Source organism: Notolabrus celidotus, chromosome 16 (assembly GCF_009762535.1).
Source record: "Notolabrus celidotus isolate fNotCel1 chromosome 16, fNotCel1.pri, whole genome shotgun sequence".
Lineage (NCBI taxonomy): Eukaryota > Metazoa > Chordata > Actinopteri > Labriformes > Labridae > Notolabrus > Notolabrus celidotus.
In genome coordinates, this window is record NC_048287.1 from 21,222,444 (window position 1) to 21,245,069 (window position 22,626).

The following is a 22,626-nucleotide window of genomic DNA, read 5'->3' on the forward strand; positions in this document are numbered from 1 at the left end:
CACGCCAATGAGTCGGCTCCCCGTCTCGAAAGGTGTTGTGCCAGCCCGGTTCATAAATATCAAAAAAAGAGACAGTGTTTATGAATGTTTGAGAGAAAAAAATGTGAGTGCCTGTGTTTACATGTTGGTGAGTGTTTGTATTGCATATTCTTTGACTGCAGTTTGTTGTTGCAATGAGAAGCTTATAATGCTAAAAATAATCCAGGCATGTTGCTTCTGTTAGGCATACTGAAGAGGAAGCTGGACAATCTGCCATCTCCTCTCAAACTTTCCTTTTCCGAAATTGGAGTCCACCCTGCTACATGAAAGCACGGCTTTAGGAGCTGGAAATGACCCTAAAAGAGGATACTCCAATTTTCCCAGGATCAATCTAGCACAAGTGGTTGATGCATCATCAGGAAAGAATGTCTCTCACGAACAATCCCCCGTGACTCTGATGGGTTTGTTCAAGTGTACACAAAGAAGACTCAAGAAGCACAATGAAGACACAGTCAAGCCCCTTGCTGGGGTTTTATCAAGCAAGGGAGAGGGTGAGAAAGACATTTCCATGCTAAAGATCTTACTTCTTGCAAATCTTTGAAGTTAAAGTTGAGAAATAAACCACAAGAAAAAAAAGAGGAAATGACAAAACATGTGACAGCAAAAAAACACACTTGTGTATACTCCATGTGCACAGGAACTTGAGCTTAGCATCACAACACACAACCTGATCCCCAACCTGGGAGACAACTGGGTTACAATCTGTAGTTTGAATATTACACACATGAGAAGCACTGTAAACAAATGTGTGATGTATCTGATGTGGTAGCTGCTTCCCTAAAAATGTCTCTGGTTGTGACTTTGATCACATGACCACAGAGTGAGATATTTCAGAGCGGGAAGTGCAAGTAAAACCAGACTTCTTAAGAGTGTGAAGAGACAGTGAAGAAGTGTGTTCACCCCTGACTTCACACCAACTTGAGGAATAGGTGCTGTATGTGTGTTTGTGTGTTTATGTGTGTGTGTGTGTGTGTGTGTGTGTGTGTGTGTGTCTGTGTGTGTGTGTGTGCGCTTTTAACTACAGCACAAAAAGCCTACTGTGTCAATCCACCAAAGCTGTCGGATGGGGTTAGCTCTGCAGCTTGCAGCAACGGAAATACTGTACAACCTGCAGCATGAAAGAGCATCAAATCTACAGTTGTAGCGTATCAAGTGTTGATGGCATCCTGTCCCTGCTGCTATGTACTCAATAGAAGAATGAGAGCGTGATGGGTGGTTAGCAAACATGTTAGCTCTTTAAACTGGCTCCTTTCGGTGCACAATGAGAGCCCTCCACCATCTAAAAGCAGCTTGTTTTTGTTTGTCTTAACTCTAGAGACAATCATGTAATAAAATGTGTCGTATTTAATGTGAAAATATGTTCTTTCTAGAAAAATATGGTTTCACAATTAACAATATTTGCACACAAAACTGTGCACAGGTCTAAGTGTTATGAACAGAAGCACTGTTTGGGAGTCAAAAGATCTGGCTCCAAAATAAGAGCAGAAATGCTCATCACAACGTTGAGAATCTAGCAGGATATCCCAGTTTTGCTTTCTGGCACTCTAACAAACAATATCAAATCATGATACCAGAACTCCAGTCCAACCTACCCAACAGAGAGATTTAATGCTGTTGGTGAGGGATTGCAGTAAATCAGCACTGAGGGGGATAGATAGATAACTGAGTGGGAAGGTGGTTGAGCCAGAGTAATTATATCATTAGAGCAATCCTCTGAAAGAGCATGTCATTTAAACCCAAGAGGCGGTGCTATGGAGGGGATGAATGGTAGTAATTGTCACCCAGGGCTACATATAATTGCAGAGGAGGGGGGGGAAAGGGGATTAGGAACAGCCAAAGCCACTTGGTGCCTGTGGGACTGAGTCTGGGACACATGAAGGTAGAAACAGGGTGCTCCATAGGGTGGCTTCTGGACCTGTGAGCAATGTGACTTAACATGAAAGATGGAGATATGAGAAGGGCTTTAAAGGCTGGAGGTTAGGTCAGGTGATGTTCGCCTAGCAGCTATAGGTTGACATTACTACTCACAATAAACAGGTCAGTAAACAGAAAGTAAACTCACATTACTATAGTAGGAAGTAGGTCTTGACTTGAGAGAGTGTAAGACTTGATAATCTGCGCACTTGTTTTAATTATTGAAATCAAGAGTGTTCTGTTGCCATATAGACTACATTATCCAGGCGTTTTTGAAATACGTCGTCAAAAGTAATGACACAAAGCCTGTGCTATTTAACTAATGGAAGTAATTGTCACTACAGTAGCACGCTCACAGTTAACAGGCTCTCCTCAAAGCAACAGTTACGTCGCAACTTTAATTAGACGCAGCCGCCGTGCAGTTTTGGCAACTTCACTTCAACTTCAACTCACCCACTTCCTCCAGCAGAAGGCTAGCAAAGAGTATCGTTCCACACCAAAAAGCGGAAAACCGAAGTAGCTCCATTTTGAAACGGAATGTGCGCTCCCCTTTCTCTCATTCATTAACCGAAGAAGTTTAATATCCAGACTGTAGTCCGCCTGTTGCTCCCCTGAACTCCCTCACAGCTCCGAGCAGAAGGAGCAGAGTAAACACACCAGGCAGGGCTTGCCCTATATGACTCACAGTATGTGTGCACTTTTCATGAAACAGGAAATCTTCTGAGGGGTTGGACAGTTTTTTTTTTCTCTTCTTCTTCTTCTTCTGCCTCTCAGTCATGCTCATATGGCTCACAAAGTCCTGAACCATGTCATTAAGAGGCTAGCAGAGCAGCCAGGACTTGAAATGACATGCTCGAAAATAGCTAAACCAGAGGCTTCACCTATAGGCAACAAGTAAAAAGAAAACACCCTTATTTACTTCAAAGTAGTCGCACCTTTGAAAGAGAATACTTGTGTTTAATTTTATTACAAAAGTATAATTTTAAAGCAGTAAAATCATCAAAGTATCCATTAAATTACATTCCTCTTCTCCTTTTCTGGAGAGGTGCCAAGCTCTCAGTTAATCAAGGATGACATGAGGAGTGTTGAGAGTCACTCCATATCTCTTGGTGTTTTTATCAAAGACACACAGAGGTTAAGTCCACTCTAACACCAATAAATTACCCGTTATTGCTGGGGCTTTGCAGACATGTGTTTTTGCTCTGCATACTCGAGGCGTGATGTCAGGTTTCACTCGTGACCCTGTGACCCCGGAGCTTATAACTCTCCACACAGGACGTCTACTCCCTCTTACAGCACTGCCTCACTTAGCTTTATTATCAGGTCTTATGTAGCTGCTGGTGAGCCTGTTAAAGCGGAGGTGTAGGGGGGGTTTAAAGAAGCTGCTTAAAGCTGCTGAACTTGGTTTCATATCATAGCGTTTTTAAATTGTCCTGTAATCCAGTAACTGATGTGCTTATTCATGGGTTTATTGTAAGCAGGAACTGAAACAGAGAAATTGTGTAGACTTGAAGTAACACGATCCTTTAAGTACTACAACAACTCTAGGTTTCTTTCTAACTGTTCATACATTATATACACATTATTAGAAACAGATTTTTAGAAGAAATAGAACTGTTATGTCAGTAAAAGAAATCCACGAGCCTTATAAAGTGTAGTAAAATCCATTACCAAATTAGAATGTGTCTATTATTACCATTAAAATAAAAATGAAGGTCTTCCTATAATCTTGTGATATAATAACTTGTAAAAATAACCCCAACGTCTGTTTTAATGCATAGTAAAAAGATTTATAGACATGAATGAATCACAATTCTTCCAGTAGATAACCTCATAGGAAAAGAACATGGAAATTACCTGTATGGCATCTAAATGAACAGGTTTACATAGCAGTATGTGTTTCCTAAACATTCAGTAAACTGTTATGAAATAATGATAAAATGTAAATCCCCAGTGAAATTTTCTCCTTGAAGAGGGCTCACTTGAACAGGGTGTGAGGTTGTTTTAGCGGCAATGATTTTGGCTTAAAGCTTAAGACACAACTACCAAAATAAATGTAGCAAGGTTAGAGTCAGTGTTTTTGATTAACATTTAATCTAATAGAAAGACTGAAAAAGAGAGGATAATATTAATATTTTGGAGTAAAACGACAAAGCTTCAATACAAACATACAGTAGATCAAAGATGTTCTACATACAGTATCTAGGTTACTAATCAGGGATGTATTTCTGGTCAAGGGCGCAATCATTTGCTCCTTCAGGCCTCTATTGATTATCATTATAAAGTTGCACATGTGCATTCGCTCCTCTTCAATACAAGAGACAGGAGCTACTCAGGGCGCAATTAATGTACTCTAACCTCATTACATACTACCAGCCAAAGGGCTACGTCCCTTAATGGAGACACGGAGAGCAAGGCGTGCAGTCTCATGGTAAATCCTGGTCCATATTTGGACAGAAAGACTATTTGGTTAAGTTGCTTGAAAATGATGTAGTTTGAGAGAAGATCTTTGCAGGAGAAGCTGTTTTCAAGGAGATGACATAGTTATGGTATGTAGTGATGCTAATGTTATATTTTGGTCCCCTTGCCTCCTTTTGCAAACAACAGAATCAGACCAAGCATAGATTCAGATGGGTATGTCCAATTCAAATCACTTCTCAGAAGAGCTAAAATAAATAACAAACAAGGGTTTACATGGTAAATGCTATGTTAATTCGGCTTATCAAGTGTCGATAATTGCCTTTTATTTCATCATATTTATATGGAATATCTATATTTGGGATTTTGTTCGAGCTACCGCACATTGCCAGCCTTCACTCTGCTCTACATGTTTTTTTTAGTCAGTCTCTTTCACTGAGCTTATTTTACTTTTGGCTCTGATAGGCGTGTGTAGTTTTGAGTGTGTTTGTGTGGGTTTATTTAAGCCTATGCACTAGGCGGTTGTTCAGCACTGCAAGACAGAGCCTAAGCCACAAGGTGGAGACCCGACAGCACTATGAGCCCAAAACAGCCTTTCCCCACTGACCTCAGCAAATGTGGCGTCCCAGAGGGTCACAACATCCTGCTCGCTTACCACAACATCCAAACAAACTGTGACTTTATCTGCTTCATTTCAGCAGGAAACACCCAGAAAAGCTAATTTAAACATGATCTGTTTTAGTGTTTCTCCATGTGCCTGTTTCACTGTTACTTTAAGCTCTCCCCCCTGAACAAGCTTCTGAGTGTTCTCCTGCCTTTAAACCTCCTCTCCCCTACCTCATTGCACAAACACAGATAAACAAACGGCAGGCAAACATCCTGAGTGGTATTATGCTCGATAGCAGGTGGTTGGCGTTCCTGTAAACTGCTTTGGTCGAGTGGAAAGGTAAACAGAGCGACCCGATGACAAGTCACTGGACGCATGCCTTGAGATAACACCAATGGCAAACAAGTGACGTGCTGTAGAACATTACAAAAGGCATTTGGAGGTGTCAGTCTCTTTGCACCTTCTCTGCACTTAAAAAAAAGTGGTTTTACAAGCACAGCATCTCTCCCACACACAGGATTATATGCAAATATTGTATGCATATTTCTTATAAGATCTCTCCCCCGCACTGTGTGCCAACTGGAGGTATGCCACAGGAGGAAACCTGAATCATCAGTCAGTACACAGCTAAGGGACTGCAGGTACTGCAAAGTTACAAAGATGCTGAATTGCTGCCTAAACTAAGAATAATATCTAACAATTATAAAGAAGTTCAACTTTGAAAAGTTATGTTTTTATTTTCTCTGGACAATAATTGGCCGGGTTTGATACCAACATTATGTTTTTATGTTTTTTTTCTTGATTATGTGGAAGATGACTTTTTCATGAAGTTAATGAAGCAGAAGCAAAGCAGAAACTTTGTAGCTTTCACACGTGCTGAAGTTGTGGCATCCACAGACTGTATAACACATGGAAGTAGTCTCAGTTACGTCAATTAGTTTCTGAAGAGGAGTTTAGAAGCCAATCGATGGTGGTTGCCATATTGAAATGCAGACTTTAGCTAGCCTTTGGTCTACCTAGAAACAGATTAAGAGGCCAAATTGAGGTGAGCCATAAGTCTCCTAGAAAACTGTTACATCGCACCTGCATGTAACTTGACAATGCCTTTAATTATGCTAATATATGCATAACTCTTAGTTATAACATCTTGAAAAAGTATGAGTTACAGTTGTGCTCATAAGTTTACAAACCCTGGCAGAATTTATGGTTTCTTTGGTAGTTTCTATTGTCTTTATGATATAAAAAGAGTAAACACAGTTGTTTGATAACAATTTTGCTTCACCCAACCACTAACCATGAGTGAAAAAAAGTTTTTTTCTTATCATTCATATGCTCTGAAAAATGGCAAAAAAAAATCACAAATTCTGCCAGGGTATGTAAACGTATGAGTACAACTGTATATAATAATTCATATAGGGTGTACAAATCAAGAAATTTAATAGTCAGATCAAGTTTTAAATCATTAATATTGTGAACCAAGTTGTTTAATTGTGCTGTAAAAATATGCTTTTTAAAACATTTGGTCAATGGGTATTTCTAGGCTGCCCTAAGTGGATGCTTGGGGAACTACTGTGTTTTCGTTTCTCAGATTTCCCACACTGGAGGTTACTGTTTTATTCCATCTTGCATAGAGCTTATCGTTTGGGAAGATGCAAGTCAAAAAAATTGTAAAAATCCAAGTCCCAAGTTTATGAAATGTCACCCTTTTATTTAACTTCTATTTGGCATTGCATATTTCGCCATAGACCTTGATCAAAATAGTGTATCTGAAATTTACCCAAGCAATGGGCCCCTGACAATTATAATCAGATTGTTCTAGTTTATGCATTGTGCTGCAGTCTATACTGAAAGAGAAAACTCATTCAGTTTGTGCAATGCACATCTTCTCTTGCTGCCTAGAATTGTATATGGTAGCACATTACACAAGGGGGGCCTCCCCTTGCTGCAAGTGTCTATAGCATTCAGGATCTGACCTTTAGATCCTCACTTGGAAAAAAAGAAACACTCTTTACAGCAGGTTTGTGTGTCATATGTAGTTTTGTACATTTTTAGATAGCTTTATGAAATCTCAAAGAAATGTCAATTGATGCTTTCATTTTAAAGAGTTTGTTGATAACAATTTGGCAGCACAGAGTTTGTTAGTTGCACAAGGTTAAGAGCTGTAGGCTAAAACATTCTAATAGATCAGGGCTGATTTCTATGTTGTCTTTAAGACTGGCTGGATCTGGCATAGTTGAATGCCTTTTAATTGTCCTCCCTACTCTATAAAGAGTAATAAGTGTGACATTGAATTTCCTTGCTGCCAACAACAGAAGAAATCTGGTCACCTTGAAGATAAATTACAATAATCTGTGGGCTCTTTTAGGAATTTTCAACAGTCGACCAAACATTTCCACTCTCAGCTCACATGAGAAAGTTTGATGATTTTCATTGCTGATGATTTTGACAGTTCGTTTGTTATAAAAGGAAACAAGCTACTGGATCACTTCACACTGGCCGTCCCACGTTGTAATCTTTGCAATCCACCTTCAATCAGGACTGTGTCACAGGAAGGGATATTTAGATTACGCTCACGCCAGAGGGAAAACTTCTTTAAATAAGACTCCTGAGTCCCACAAGCTCATGCATATACACGGCAGAGACAAATGTAAAACAACTTGCAAATGACTTGTGAGAATAATGGCACAAAACAATCAGGATTTTTTTTTTTGAATCAGAAGCATCTTCAGAAACACTGCACATGATTAAGATGCTCACGCTAGACGAATATGAATTGTTCGGAGTTCTGGAGGGATTTCTGTCTCCTCTTTGAGTGTGTTTTTAGGCAGTAGTCAACCTGTGAGGTGAATATGAGCCTCTGATGTGCCTCTGGGTTTTCCTCGTCAATCCTTCAGATACCTCCTTTACCCCAGAGAGTTCGCGTCATCCCTCAAACTATTTTAGTAACACTACACAGGATTCAGAAAAGAAAAAGTATTCTGAGGATCCAAGATGAATGCGTACTAATTTTAAAAAAGCAGAGTGCAGAAAGTCAAAGGGGCAGAAAGTCAAGGGTAAAGTGGTGAAATGAAAATAATAAGTCTGTCTATCTGTCCATCTATCTTTCTGTCCGTCTATCTATCTATCTGTCGGTCTATCTATCTATCTATCTATCTATCTATCTATCTATCTATCTATCTATCTATCTATCTATCTATCTGTCGGTCTATCTATCTATCTATCTATCTATCTATCTATCTATCTATCTATCTATCTATCTATCCATCTATCCATCTATCTGTCATGATGGCTGCTCTGAACGCCGCAGTTGAGATGCTGTCAGTATGCTAACATGCTCCTGAAGACAATGCTAACATTGGAATGTTAATATTGTACTTTATTTTTTCTTTGACTCTGACTTTCTTCAGTGTGAGGCCTAGTAAAGTATGTCTTCGATTACACACCGTCTTAGTTGAGCGCAAAAGCTAGCTGCTTGCTAGCCCTCACAATAACTACATTAGCACCGTTCAACCCTTAGGCAAAGCACTGAACAAAAAGCCATTCAACCTCTGGAAAATATATGCCAATATGCTGGCTTTTGAACAGTTTTAAGCTGGTCCAAGGGGGTTTACTAGCCAATAGGCACCAAGTTATCAATTAAAAAGAGCAATCATTGCGAGTCCACAGACATGCAGAAACTCAGTTCATAAACGGTAAAGAAGGCTAGTGCAAAAACAACTTGTTGCTTTGAAGTTTATTGCATGCCACTCAAAGTTCTGAGGAAATCTGACTCAACACATCTTGCCACACGGTTTGTTTGCGTGCCCAATACAAAACACACATGGCTGTACACATGCAGAGTCATACACAATAACTTCCACGATCCCACACAATGAATTGGAACAGTTTTCTTTGTGCCATTGGTAAACCTAAGGAAGTTGAATTGGCACACTCTGACAACAACAGCCCCCCTCTGTCTTTTCATGTGATCATGCTTTGTTTGACAGCCTTAGTCAGATGCTGTAGAGGAAGAGGAGGTTTATCTTATCAGCTTCAAAGGTTACCACATTTGATATCAAGACACTGATAGGGCCATTGTTTTCTGGCAGAACATTGATAGGTGTCCTAAACAGAGCCAAAGGTTGTTTAGGTAAGAGAACTCGGGGCAGGGAAACAAACTTATGAAAAAACACTTTGGTGTGACTCCCATCTCTGTGTGACATCCTGTTTCTTGATATGGTTCATATGTTATAATGAAATGACAGTTGCAAGATTAGATTAAGTGCAGATATTTTTACACACTACAGTCATGCAACTAAGGCAGTAATATTATTCGAAGTATGTTGTGTACCTGACAGAGATCTTTTAAAATTAAAGGATCACAAAGTTACAAAAATAGGACAGGATGCGTAACAAAAACAAGAGGAGCAAACTGAAAAAGAACAAAAAACACCCACGTCTTCCTTCCCCTGTTGAAAATGTTTAAAGAAACCATCTCCTTCCTTAGAGCGTAATGCCACACATCAACCATTTCAGTGGCTTTTACCACAGATTCATCCCAAGTATCTAATTGCTCTGTGGGGGGTTCATGCTGAAGACGATGGTCATGGGATTCACCAAACCAAGATTAAAGAGAACAGACTTTAAGCAATGAGAAGGAGATGGTTACATTGCCCTAACCCCCAATAAAATGTTGCAATATGAGTCCTTAATGTGGTCGGGGATACGGTTACACACAAATGCAAGCCAAGTGTCCCTTATTGGGAGGAAGGAAATACATCATAAGAAAGAATTTTGTGCATACTTGAAAGGAAACATATGCTGAGCATGTACTTTGTGCATTAATGAAAAGATGTGATTTATAATGCTGCTTGAGTCCTGCTCAGCATAGAAACACACTGCATCTTCTCTTTCTTTTAAGTTTTGTTTTAGCAGGCTCACCCAAGACACCTTTGAACACACAAACAAAAAATATCACAGCAAAATAAAGATTTTGTTGTGTAGCTTAGCTGTACACTGCTTGGCTAGGTGGCTAGTAAAGACAGTAAATATAAAACATTTACATTGAATAAGATTCACAGCTATTAGCATGAATTAGTGGCCTACTATGACTTTATGGAAATGCTACAGTCCAGGTTGTTTAATACTAATGAGATCCTGGATTAAGATTGTCTACAACAGGGTAGCCATCTGAGTTGTCACCTCATGACCCTGCCTCACATTGAATAAAATATTGTGATTGGCCTGACCTGATGGAGATCTGCCTGGCTGGGAGAAGGACCAAACACATACCTTTCACAGATTGTATACAACATGGACGCCATATGAGATATGCTGACTCAATCTAACTTTCGGTCGACATAACATGAGGCAAAGAGGTGGAGTTGTGACAATAGCTACAGCCTGTCAGTCAAATCAGCTGAAAAAATTCACCTCATACAGTGTGCACCAAAAATAGTGTTTGAACCAGGCTGTAAACATGTTTATTTCTGCTGTAAATGTCTGCTTTTTTGAATGGGTGTGTATGTGGTTTCTAGTTCTTCTGGAGCCAACCTCAAGCGGACATTGGAGAAACTCCACTTTTTAGCACTTCCTCGTCAGCTTCATTTCTGAAGACCGGAGGTTACAGCTTTTATACCATTGCATAAAAAAGGACTAGGACAGCTTTCATCTGGTTCACGTCTTGTTTTCAGTTGAAAATGTTTCAGTGTTTTGTCTACAGCTTGTTGTGCTGCCCCCTAGTAGCCAAAAGGGAATAACAACATTCGTCCAAGACTGACAGGCTGTTTTTAGGGAAGTAATTTGCACAAATGCATAGAAATGAGTTACCGCTCCAGGTTTAGGTCCCGCTATTGTGCATGCTTGCTAACTATTACACTTTTAATGTAAATGAAATACGAAGTAGCTCGAACAAATGTAAAACCTGAGTTTTTATGATTACTGTTCATCAAAATTTCTGATATAAGATAGAGCTTTACCTATTGCAAGTTTTCGGGCAAACTTAAACATAATGTATGTTGTTAGGATACAGAGATGTTAAATCCTAAACTCTTGATTACAGAAGAATATCTTATAAGGTCATATTTATTACCACCTTCTAACTTTTGTAAATGCCCAATTCAAGTGGTTTACTTAGATCTGTAATATACAAGCAGCATCCACTGATTCACAGTTGGCTCATTGTGGAACACAGCCTGGAGATTTAGGGGACGGGCGTATGCAAAGAAAACCATATTTCCAATGGCATGCAACAAGCCAAACTCCAAATACGTTCAGCGAACGAGCCCAGTGATCATGGTTTCCCATGAAACCCACTTCTTCTAAACCTTCTACATCAAACTGTTTGAAGGGCAGGTCCTCTGTGGTCTCACCAGCCACATACTTATTTACAAACATCTGTAGATTCCCCTGATGAGACCAAAGATTCTGCTGTGGACTTCTCATGGGAAAAATACGAGAGAGATGGAGATGAAACAACATTTGAGCCAAACACAGTCCCCGCAGTAGAAACGTTAGATGACAGTATATTAATGTCTAAGACTCACATGCAGAGTGTTACCACCCACAGAGACTCTGCTGGAGTCATGGGATCTCATGAGAGGGTAGTACACAAAGGATCAAGCACTTAACTGAAACAACAGTTGAGAGTTTTCATGGGCAAAGTTGAACTAATGAATTGGTTTGCTGACATTTTAATCCTCTTGGACATGATTCATTTTAATTACCATACAACTAATTAACTTGCTGGTTATCTACAGGCTCATAACACTGAGATGTTTAATGGATTTCACTGTTTAATTAATAACTTTATCATTCACTAGATCTTAATATGATGACAGAAGTGTCTGAATCAACATAGACTGAAGTACACTTTAATCTATTCATGTGATTTAACATCTCAGATGTTAGGCAGCACAGTGTTGTAGTGGCACAGTCACCTCTCACAGCATGATGGTTCCTGATTTGAGGCCCAAGCCAGCAAGGGTCTTTCTATGAAGAGTTTCACGTTTTGTACATGAGTCTAGGCTAAAATACTCAATCAAGGTAAGAAATACAAAATAATAAAAGATATAATAAAATATATAATAAAATAGCTGCCAAAAGAATTACTGCTGTTGCATGGCCATGTCTTTGAGTCCTGCTTGTGAAATAACCTCCCCTAACCCCTTGTGTCAGTCTAGTTCACTCTGTTCAGTCCCCACAAACACCTTTAAAACAACTCATAAGATCAAATAAATTGCAAACCAACTTCTCGAAGCAAACCACTCTTGCTACTTTGATCTCAGGCAAACAGATGTATGAGATATTAGATGAATTCATGCTCAGTATCTTAGGGTCAACGATTACACTTCCTGTGACTGCAGTGCAGATCAGCCCAGGCCAGTGGGTGCATGCTGGGTGTGCCAGCACAGGAAGCAGCACTCATCCTGTGCCACCTTCTGCTCTTGTTGCAGGCAGGAAATACCACCATGACCCAACACTGATAAGGACATGAGCTGAACCATGGATATGCGGTCACAACGTTGAACAACAGAGGAACCATGTACTCTGTGTTTAGGTGTGTGTGTGGTTAAGAAAAGATGATAGAAATGGGGAAATGCAGAAAAAAAAGTAGTCAAAAGAAATCACTTGAGTTCAACTTATGAGTCAAAAAGAAAAAAAATGAGCACAAAAGTTAAATCATAAAAGGCCCTTTTTGAACAATCTAATGAAATGAATGAAAAGTGATTGGTGCAGTTGTATTGTAAGAAGCAGTCAGTAGCAAAATGATGCTTAACCTGGCTGCAAAGCAAGGTGCAATATGCTAGTGTGTTGTTTAGTTACTTAATACTTGTGTTTGGGGCCTAACATGATGTAAAAACAGTCAGTGTCATCTCCAATTCCCCCAAAAAGCTAGGTGCTTTCAACACCATTGAGATGGCAGGGACAAATAAGTGAATGTGAACAAGCAGACCATATACAGGGGCAGCTGGAATCCACCAAGGCTCCATTTGCAAGCCAGTTCTGAAAATATACTTTTGAGTTGGGTCTAAGTTTGTAATTTTTTTTTGGCATTTCGAGAAAGGCACTTTCTTTGTACTAGCAAAATCAATAGTCAGATAAAAAGAGTGAAACTTTCTTCATCCATTCACCAAAGCTATAAAACTACAGACAGCAGGAACGTAGCAAAGCTTAGCATTAAGATTGGAAATATGGGGAAGAAAGAAAATACAAACTCTATTAATCCCAAGGGGAAATAATTTTTTTTTAACTCTGTTATTGAACATGCTGTACATACACAGGCCAGAAATACATACATGCACAAACAGGACATGGACATGCACTAAAGGAGAGATGTCAGAGTGAGGGGACTGTGCATGGTTGAGCACCCCAAGTAGTAGAGGGGCTAGGTGACTTGTTTAAGGTCACCTCAGCATTGCCGAGGAAGTGAACTCACCATTCACTGTCAACCACTCCCAATTTACTTTGGTCCATGTCAGGACTTGAACCGATGACCCTCCAGTTCTCAAGCCAAGGCCTTACAGACTCAGTAGAGGCTTATGGCTGTCTAACATGAGTCTGGTTCTGCTCAAGGTTTCTGCCTGTTAAAAGGAAGTTTGTCCTTGCCGCTGTAACTTGCTGAATGCAGCAAAGTGTTCTGCTCATGGTGGATTAGGATGAGATCAAATGGGCTAGACTTGCTAGGTTTGTAAAAGCATCTGGAGATAACATTTGTTTTGATTTGTCTCTATATAAGTAATGGTTGATTGACTGATTACAGACTGGGACTGAGCTACTGCTGCCCCCTAAATCAGCGATATCAAAAGTTAGTATACCACCTCAGCAGCACTGTTGTTGCAATATTCTGTTCTGTAAATGTTCATGTCTTTATGATATTTTGTTTTAAATTAATCTCTGCATAAAAGTGTATACAAAAGGACTGAATCTTGCCTTGAGATAGTCTGTCATTTCACTGCTCTTAGTACTGTGTTGCTTTTGAACTCTCCTTTTGTCATGACTTGTGGAAAGAAACATTTATAACAAAAGTTCAAAGCAAACAGGAAGCCTTACTTACATCTATGAAATAAATCCAATAAATGTCCAACAGCGGATCAAAAACACAAGAAGAACCACTGGCAGGAGGAAGAGGAACGACATGAGGAAAGACACAGCAGATGACACAAAGAACCAAAGAGAGGTGAACACAGGGAACTACACACAGAGGGCAGTCAAACACAGGTGTGACAACAAGACAGGTGTATCAAATTAAGAGCAATCAAAGTGGAGGAGAAAACACAGGAAGTTAAATGAGACTGGACAGACTAGTAGAATATTACAAAATAAAACTGGAAACACGACACACACAAGGAGTAAAAGAAACAAGTGTGATGGCTCACAAAATAAGACATAATTATTGAATTAAACAAGAAACCACAACTGAAGGGCACTAGGAAAACTAGGACTACTAATGATGGTAAAAGACAACAACATAAGACAACAAAAAAAACACTGGAGAATTACAAAATAAAAAAGGAAATGAAGACGTAATACAAAACTAAACAAAAGCCACTCTTACAGCTTTTTACATATGACATAAAATGTTTGTCTTTACATTTTTGCTATTGGGGCAAAGCTTCACCTACAAATATTAAAACAGGAGTAACTAGCAGTACTACACACTTTTTATCTGCATATAACAAGTCTGGTGAAACATCTAACAACTTTGAGTTGGAGTTAAATAATGCACCCCCACGTTCTAGTGTTGAAACAAGATTTATTTCACTAGTAATCACAACATGTGTTTGATATCACTCACATCAACTAAGAACGCAGCCAACATGTTTTTTGGCCTGGTGAGAAATATGTCAGACATTCTGAGATGCAGTTGAAATGCATCACTGTGACGTCAATAGTCCAAATGGATTCAATTTAACGCCTCATTCCATGAGCTTTTCCTCAGCCAGAGCAGTCCTTCTCCCTCCCTGGTATCTAAATTCACCGTGACTGTGAACATGCATTTATTTTCAGCCACTCCATGGAAAATTGAGGCGAAGCGAAGCTCTTGTGGAGCACTTTGATCATGGAAAACCTGCATGCAATTTCTTCCTTTTAAACAAACTGCGCATGGCATAAGAGTGAGATTGAATCTCACTATGTTCCCTCATAGCCCAGTGCATCATCCCAGCATGCAAATGACAGGAAAATTACAGTGCTCCTTTAATAGAGTCATTGTGGGCTTTGTTCAGTACAATCACTGTACTTCAGCTGCATATAGAGCCTCTAATGAGGCTTGGAACAGACTGCTGATGCAATATTATCAAATATTCTCCAGTGAATACAAGCTGCAGAGATTCACACATGTCAAAGCTGAATACTGATGTCTGTTTCTGTTGAATAAGCTGCCTCCAGATAAAATTCCTCCATTTGGACAGAGGCATCAATTTCACATATAGTTATCAACAGATCTAATGAAGTTCGCTACTCATGTTGGAGCCAAACACGTATTTTTCTTTGCCAGGTTCCATTCTGTGTTTATCCAAACACAGCGACTGCCAGCTCCCTCTCTCTCTGCTGCGAGGAATATCCTTGCCTAGTGCTCCCACCACTTCCCCTGAAACCGGCAATGATTTAGATATTTCAGGAAGACAGGCTTTAGTGCTTAAATCTGCTCGGGTGCAATTTTGGAACACTTGAGTTCTTATTCATTAACCTCTTTGTCATTTATTTTTGCTGGATTTCATCATGAGGTCTAATTTGAAATATGCTGTTTTTCAGACTCTCCCTGAAAATTAATTTGAGTGATTAAGTTGTTCCAACTCAAACCTTACTCCCTAAAAGCAACATTAAGCAACAGTTCCTTCAAGTATTTATATTGCTGCACTGATTACAAATTGCCAGAAACAACTCAAACCAAAGCAGTTATGAAGTATAGCAGGAATAATCTTTGTAAAACCTACCTGGTCTTTTGTCCAGTTTTAAACTCCCATCTCCCAGTTTTGCATCTGGTTTCATCAGTGAATGTGGGAGAGAGAAATACAATTTACCACAACGTAACAAATGAGTCTTACAACATAATCAGCTGCTGAATGCACAATACCAACACTGTCAGAGATGTGTTGGCCTTTGTTGACATGGTATAAAGCATTTGTCTTTTCTGTGTAAGAGCTGCTCTCTCAAGCTGTTTTCCAGCACTTACTTTTAAAGATCAGAACTTGGACTACTTTAAATGTTTCAGAAGGGTGTTGAAATTCACTTCTCAAGAAGGAAAGAGCATTCATGATGTTCTTTTTAAATGCAAGATTAAGAAATCCATGGTTGAAATACAGGGAATTCAATATATTACGTTGAATTTGCAACATTTATACGTCTCTCTCAGGCGGCAGAGCAGACCAGCTCTCAGCTATAATAGATTAGGAAAGGAAGGTTTCCATAAATGTGCTTTCAGTGTGCTAAGATTAAATTCTGAGTGAGAGCAGGCAGAGCAGTCCACACAGATCTCCATTCAGGACTATATATTCTGGCATAATGTGTGGGGCATAAAAGCCCATTTTCTCCACAGCAGCCCATTTTCATGCACGCCAGGCCCTGTCCTGAAACTCTGCAGAGAAAATGGACCAAACTGCGTCTATTTCCAGGACTACCTTATTAAAATGCATTGCCGTTGTGGCTCAACTTTTACCTCAAGTTGCTGCCTAAGCTCTTTGTTTTAAGTGCAGCTGCTGGGTGAGGTGAATTTTTCCTCCACCACAGGATGACTGTAACCTCAGCACATTGTTAGAGGCACATGAGGTGAAAAGGTTGAACACTTCCAATCTGATAAGACTAAAAAAAAAAGAAGAGTGTGTGTATATATGTGTGTGGGTCAATTTTCAAACTGACCAAACCTTGTCTGCATCATTTGACCACTTGCCAGATGATTTGACAATGATAGTAGTGGTTCTGGATGGTTGTATTGTACTCACAGGAAAACCATCACTGCTACTTTTGGGCATAGCCATCCGGAGGAAAGAGTGTGGTCACCTGAAATCAGCCACAAAATTACAGCTGGCCTTCCAAACTTGGATTTTTCAAGTGGGCCTATTGTGTCTGAGACAATTTACGGCGTGCTGGCAAAGGAAAATGTAGCGTCAAACTATGCAAAATATTTTGAAAGAATGGTTTGCATGAATACAAATCATAACCCCCCAATTTGGAGCCAATCAGTTACACATTTAGACGTGGTCCCAGCTTAAGAACTAAACACTGCCATATACAGCACAGCGAGTAGACTACATTTATTAGTTTTATAGGTCAAAAAGTAAGGACTCACTACCACACAAAATGCCAACAGATAAACATCATCAAATGATAAACTTACTTCAGCACTGCTTTTATTGGGCCAAAACTTCACCTTTTAAGCCACTTCCAGGATCTTACTACTTGAATTAAGCCTTTTGGTCATTGTAGGTGAATACAGATGACATTTAGAACTGTTGGATACATTCAAAATAAGATCTGGAGCGATACATTGTGTATGTAGGCTGTGCACTGTAAGAATGGAGCACCAGTGTGCTTCAAAACAAGGGTGTGACTGAGTGTCAACCATTGTCTGGAACAACCACGCATACCATTGGTTGTATGGTTTGACTTTAGGACTTTGAATGAAGATAAACAATAGAAATAGGCTCTTTATATTTTGTGCAGGCCATTGCCTGTCTTGCATATGTTTGTGTGGGTTCAAGAACATAAAAATGATTAAAGGAAAGTCTACAAAGGCTGGCCCACAGCTACTTGAATGGCTTACCTAATAGCTTAAGCAGAGGCAGAAAAACATTTGCAAAATTTAAGCTTACTCACTTAGGTCCTACATATTGTTAGCATCAACAGCTAGCTTAGGCAAAGGCCTCAAAGGCAGCAAAAATTATAGCTTACCTGCTTGGGGCTTATCAGTTGTTAACGTTAACAGTTAGCTGGAGCAGAGGCCTCTAGACAGTCAGAAATTCAAGCCCACCTGTTGTTAGCAAAATTATATTATAATATCATTATTATTATTATATTTTTCAAATTCAGAGTTAAACCTTGTTAGCCTTTTAGGAGAGACACTCCGAATAACCCACTTGAAGCTTGCCTTTGTTGTTTTCACACTTTGGTTTCTGTATATTGATGTATAAAAAGAACATACATTGTACTGATGAGAAAGATTCAGAAGTGCTTCAAAGGGGAATGCAAGGCCAGCTTTCCCCTGCTTTTTTAAAGCTAAGCTAAACTCATATGAAGGAAGTGGCCTCTGGCTGCTGTACTTTTATAAGTAACAGAAACATAGAAGAGGGGGGGAGCAATCATCTAGTTTAACTCTCAGTTTATAAGTCAATAAGTACATTTCACAACTCTTAAAACTATCTCTGTCTCAATATCAGATGCGAGCACGCCTCTGCTTTTAGCAAGTGTCAAAAATGTGATTGTCCAAAAAGGTTAATTTGGTCTGACACTGTATATTATAGTTAGACAGGTCAAGGTAAAAGCGTAAAAACACTGGTTGTAGTTACAAGAACTGTCTAAGTACAATGTGAAAAGATGTTTTCCATTTCAGTTTTCGGTAATAGATGCTCATTCCACTCTCCATTACACATGTTCCTGTCTTCCCATCAGAGGTGACACATTAAGCCCCCAGAGAGTGAATGAATTTCTTTGAACTTTTAAAGACAGCGAGAACCCTGACCCCAGATGTTCTTGCAAAAGCAATATATATTTATCAGGAGTAGTGTATATTACCACTACTTTTTCCATCCCCATCCCTCTTCTGCATCTATTGCTTTAAATTCCTCTTGAAATCCGTCTGTAGCGTAATGGAAAAGCAGTAAGGAATGCCCTGCTGGCACTCTAATACAGCATCATTATCCACAGCAGAGCCCTTTGCCTGCATGTCTTAATCTTCACCACTGTGTACACTTGTTGTCCAGCTGGTACCATGGCAATGAGGCTGCGCTCTGCTAGACCTTTGCTATGATATCTGGAGTTTGGAATGGACACACACACACATATACACACACACGTACACAAACACACACATTTGGGCAGAAAGTCAGACCAACAGCAGGAAAAGCAATAAAGAGTGAGTATTAAAATGCCAGTGCAGCTCCTAAAGCAGAGTGTGTAATATTAAGAGATGGAAGGGACTTCTGGGTAGATCTGTTGTAGTTGGCTAGGATTGCTGTGATGGCTAGCCTTTAGCTCCCATCATGATTTAGCTCCTTTACCTCACAAATTCTTGATTAATTATTGACACTTTGCCACAAATTGTCAGCATAAAAATGATCATAACAGCCACTAAAATCGACAGCAGATGCTTTAAAGGACCAGTTCTGCGACACTGGACTAATTTACTCTGCCAAGTTTCTCAAGTTGGGAGCAATTATTTAAAGGTTTGACTCGTTTGATTTATCAAAGGAAAACCAGACCAGACGATTCTGCAGCCAAGATTTTCAGACAGCTAATCTCTGCTGATGGCCCTGGTCTGCTCTGTTTTGTCCTCAGGCCTGATGTATGGCTTCTTCACGCACAGACAAACACTAACGCACGGATGAAGTCATACGTCTATGTAGGTTGGATTAATTCCCAAAAATGAGTTTCACTGTAAAATTCAGCACACTCATGAACAAACATTGGCTCATATACACACAGAAAGCTAAATACAGAGCATATGGGAGTGTTTAGCAGAGCTCGGGCTGCCGTCTGACTACAGTATGTCGAGTTTCTTTGTAGTTAAGCAGACAGTTAGCCTGCTGCAGAAATAACATGTGTAATGTAGCATAACTGCAGAGATTAGTGAAAAGAAAGAGGAAGAGCATTTGCAGAATAGCAGCATAAGCAGAGATGGGTATTTTGGTGCAAAGTGTAGTTCTGTGTATTTCGAGGGTTTGGACTACTGACCCACAGCACCCCGTTTCTTTCCTCTTCTTCAGAGTCCACACCCCTTTGCATCATCTCAGCGTCAGTCATCATTGACCTTTCACAAACTGAGGCACAGCACTTCTAACATATTTATAGCCTGGTATTTCCCTCACTTGTTGCCCTTAACCACCTTCCATTGTTACTCCTCATGCAGAGGGCACGACATTTGTGGTATATGCACGGTTCTCTCACCACACTCTCACAACACGCAGCGTGGTGAGAGCAAAGGGTTATCCAGCTGATGGACAAACTCACCACCCAGTGATATGCAAAACAGCAATGGCATCAAAAACATTATAGTAGGAAGTATTAGGTAACATGAAAAGTAGGGTATGATTAAAACGAAACATCCTACATTTAAAGTTTTCATGGTCAATTGTATTAAAAAATGGTGTTGTCTAATCAGTTTGCATAAACATAGGCATGTTTTTGCAAGTCTAATTTTCTTTTAATGCTTTTAAGTAAGGGATAATGTATGGTTAGCAGGTAGTTATGGGAAATAGAATCCTGACAGGGTGAGACAAGACCCAGACGCAAAGCAGACCACCCTGATGTGAACGTAAACTATGGTTTTACCTCACCTTACGGCCCGTGGTGTCAACAAGCAGAAGCAAAATATGCTGGAACTCTTTTCCACGGATTGATTTGACATGACATTTGATCCTTTTGCCTTTAACGTTGCTCATGTTAGTGAAAGTTAATCACTGTTGTCAAGGGGTTGTCCAGGGGTTTTGACCAATCAGAATCAAGCATCTTACACAACCAGCAGATCAGTAAGAAAGGTTATAATTGCTTTTAAAACACGTGTTTTTGTCTGTATTTTCCATGACAAGTACGCTAAATTATTCCGTTATATTTAACACACAGGTGTGAGAGGGGTAGATCGCTACATTTAACCCTCATCAAGGAACAAAATCAGCTAATTTTCCCAAAATGTGGAGCAATCAAAATGTAATTTTATTTTGACACCAGCAAATGTCTCTGGATTATGCAACATTTACTGGAGATTTCATTTCTCGCATCTCATTAAGTCTATCTCATTAAGAAACGTCAGCCAGCCCAAATGAATCAGATGTGGCTGAAAGCTCTTGAAGAAATCATGAAGTTTAAATCATGAAAGTGTTTTTTTAAAAGGTCAAGATTAAACTGAATTAATCCATGTGTAGCTTGTTATTTAATGGGGATGTGCTGCTTAAGTAACCTTCATCTTTCCCTCCATCATATATTTCCCTCTGGGTCACATCTGGAGGGGCTGTGGTGTTTTGGAGACCTTTGCAGTCGGAGCTGTGTTTTACGACCCCACATGTCGGTAGCTTACATTTGTTCCCATTACAGTCCCACAAATCTACAGCGTGGGGCGCAGGGTCAGCCCCCGGAGCATGTGTGGTCTTCCTCTTGTTACCGTGACGACTGTTTATCCACCTGCACACTGCTGCTGTAGATCACATCTCTCGGCCTGGAGCTGATAGTGCGCTATTAGGATCTCATATACAGCCCGAAGGTCCAACTGGCCACAGGGGGAGAGAGAGATGATGAATCTGTCTCTGTTTATTTTTCTTCCTTCTCTTGTTCTCTTTCTGTTTTTCTTTCTCTTTAATACTTATTCTCCCCTTCTCTGCTATCTCTATTTTGCTGGGCTTTCCATTTCTTAATGCACCCTTCCTTTTGCTTTGTTTTGTTCTCATTTATTTCCTGCTAAAAGGTGTTTTAACGCAACCCATGTTTTCATGCTCCTTTAAATTCTCGTATTGACTAATCATACCTGCCTCTCCTATCTTTACACAGAATTTCTCATTACCACCTCAAATTTTCAGCCCTGACCTCCTGTTTTTACTCTCCGTCTTAACTTACATGAACCTATTGAATGCACATAGCACACTTTTGATGCAATAAAAACTGCACATACATTCATTATGATTAGCCTCAGTCTTTGAGCTTGAATATGGGATGTGAAGCAAGCACTAGATACATTTAGGGGCATCTAGCCATGAGGTTGCAACCAACAGATTATCTTCTTGGCCCTGAAAGATCTGAAAGAACTGTCGTGGAATTTTCATAGTCTTATATATATGTATGTAAGAATGTTTATCTATTGTATTCTTTCGGTCTAAGTGTCAGGGGCAGAATAACTTTTGCACGTCAGCTGTGACAGGGTCAGTGTTGTAATCAAGGTCTCTCCCCATGTTCCTGTCTTTATCTGTGTGTCGTGACCGACTTACTGTCTCCAGAACTAGAGCACAGGTCTTCTTCTTAATTGTTGTGTTCCTATTGTCCAAATATGGTTATCTAACTTTAGTGTCGTCTTTGGGGGAATAAAGGTACATGCCTGGGAATTTGTCTGACTTGGCATTGCACTGCACTCTCATGCCTGTGTACTGTTATGTTATTTCTCCTCGATTGAGTTCTACATAAACTATTTCAACGTAGGCCGTCAGAGTCTCCTGAGTCTTCTGTGTCCAGTGTCCAGTTTCTTGCTGAATTCCATCACAAGAACCCTTTTTCTGCCAGGGAACTTGAAATTAAGGGCCTGTGTCCACCGACAATGTTTTTTGCTCTGGCAGCACATGGGACCACAAAAATAATCTCACGCAATTCCAGTTCCCTCCGTAGTGACCATTAAGTTTGTTTTAAAATACTCTACGGTTAATATATGCTTCTGTTGAAGGAATATTTCAAAGAAAAGGTAATAAACAATATAAATGAAAATGTTTCTGTGTTACCAACTTGTCTATGATTTTTTAAAAGGTAATTGTTAACTA

At 39.7% G+C, this 22,626-nt stretch overlaps 1 protein-coding gene across 2 annotated transcripts in view; it reads right to left on the minus strand.

Annotated features, from left to right (window-relative positions):
• The window catches only part of LOC117828471 (TGF-beta receptor type-2-like), a 44,418-nt gene extending 30,301 nt beyond the window's left edge, over window positions 1–14,117 (minus strand). Inside the window, exon 1 of one of the 2 annotated variants that reach the window (XM_034705627.1) lies at window positions 2,407–2,742. In XM_034705627.1, coding sequence (XP_034561518.1) covers window positions 2,407–2,479 — 73 coding nt within the window. In that variant the 5' untranslated portion in view covers window positions 2,480–2,742. Of the gene's footprint in view, window positions 1–2,406; window positions 2,743–14,012 lie in introns of those variants that run through there. The other variant, XM_034705628.1, reaches the window with a different exon arrangement.
• Between the last annotated feature and the right edge of the window lie 8,509 nt (window positions 14,118–22,626).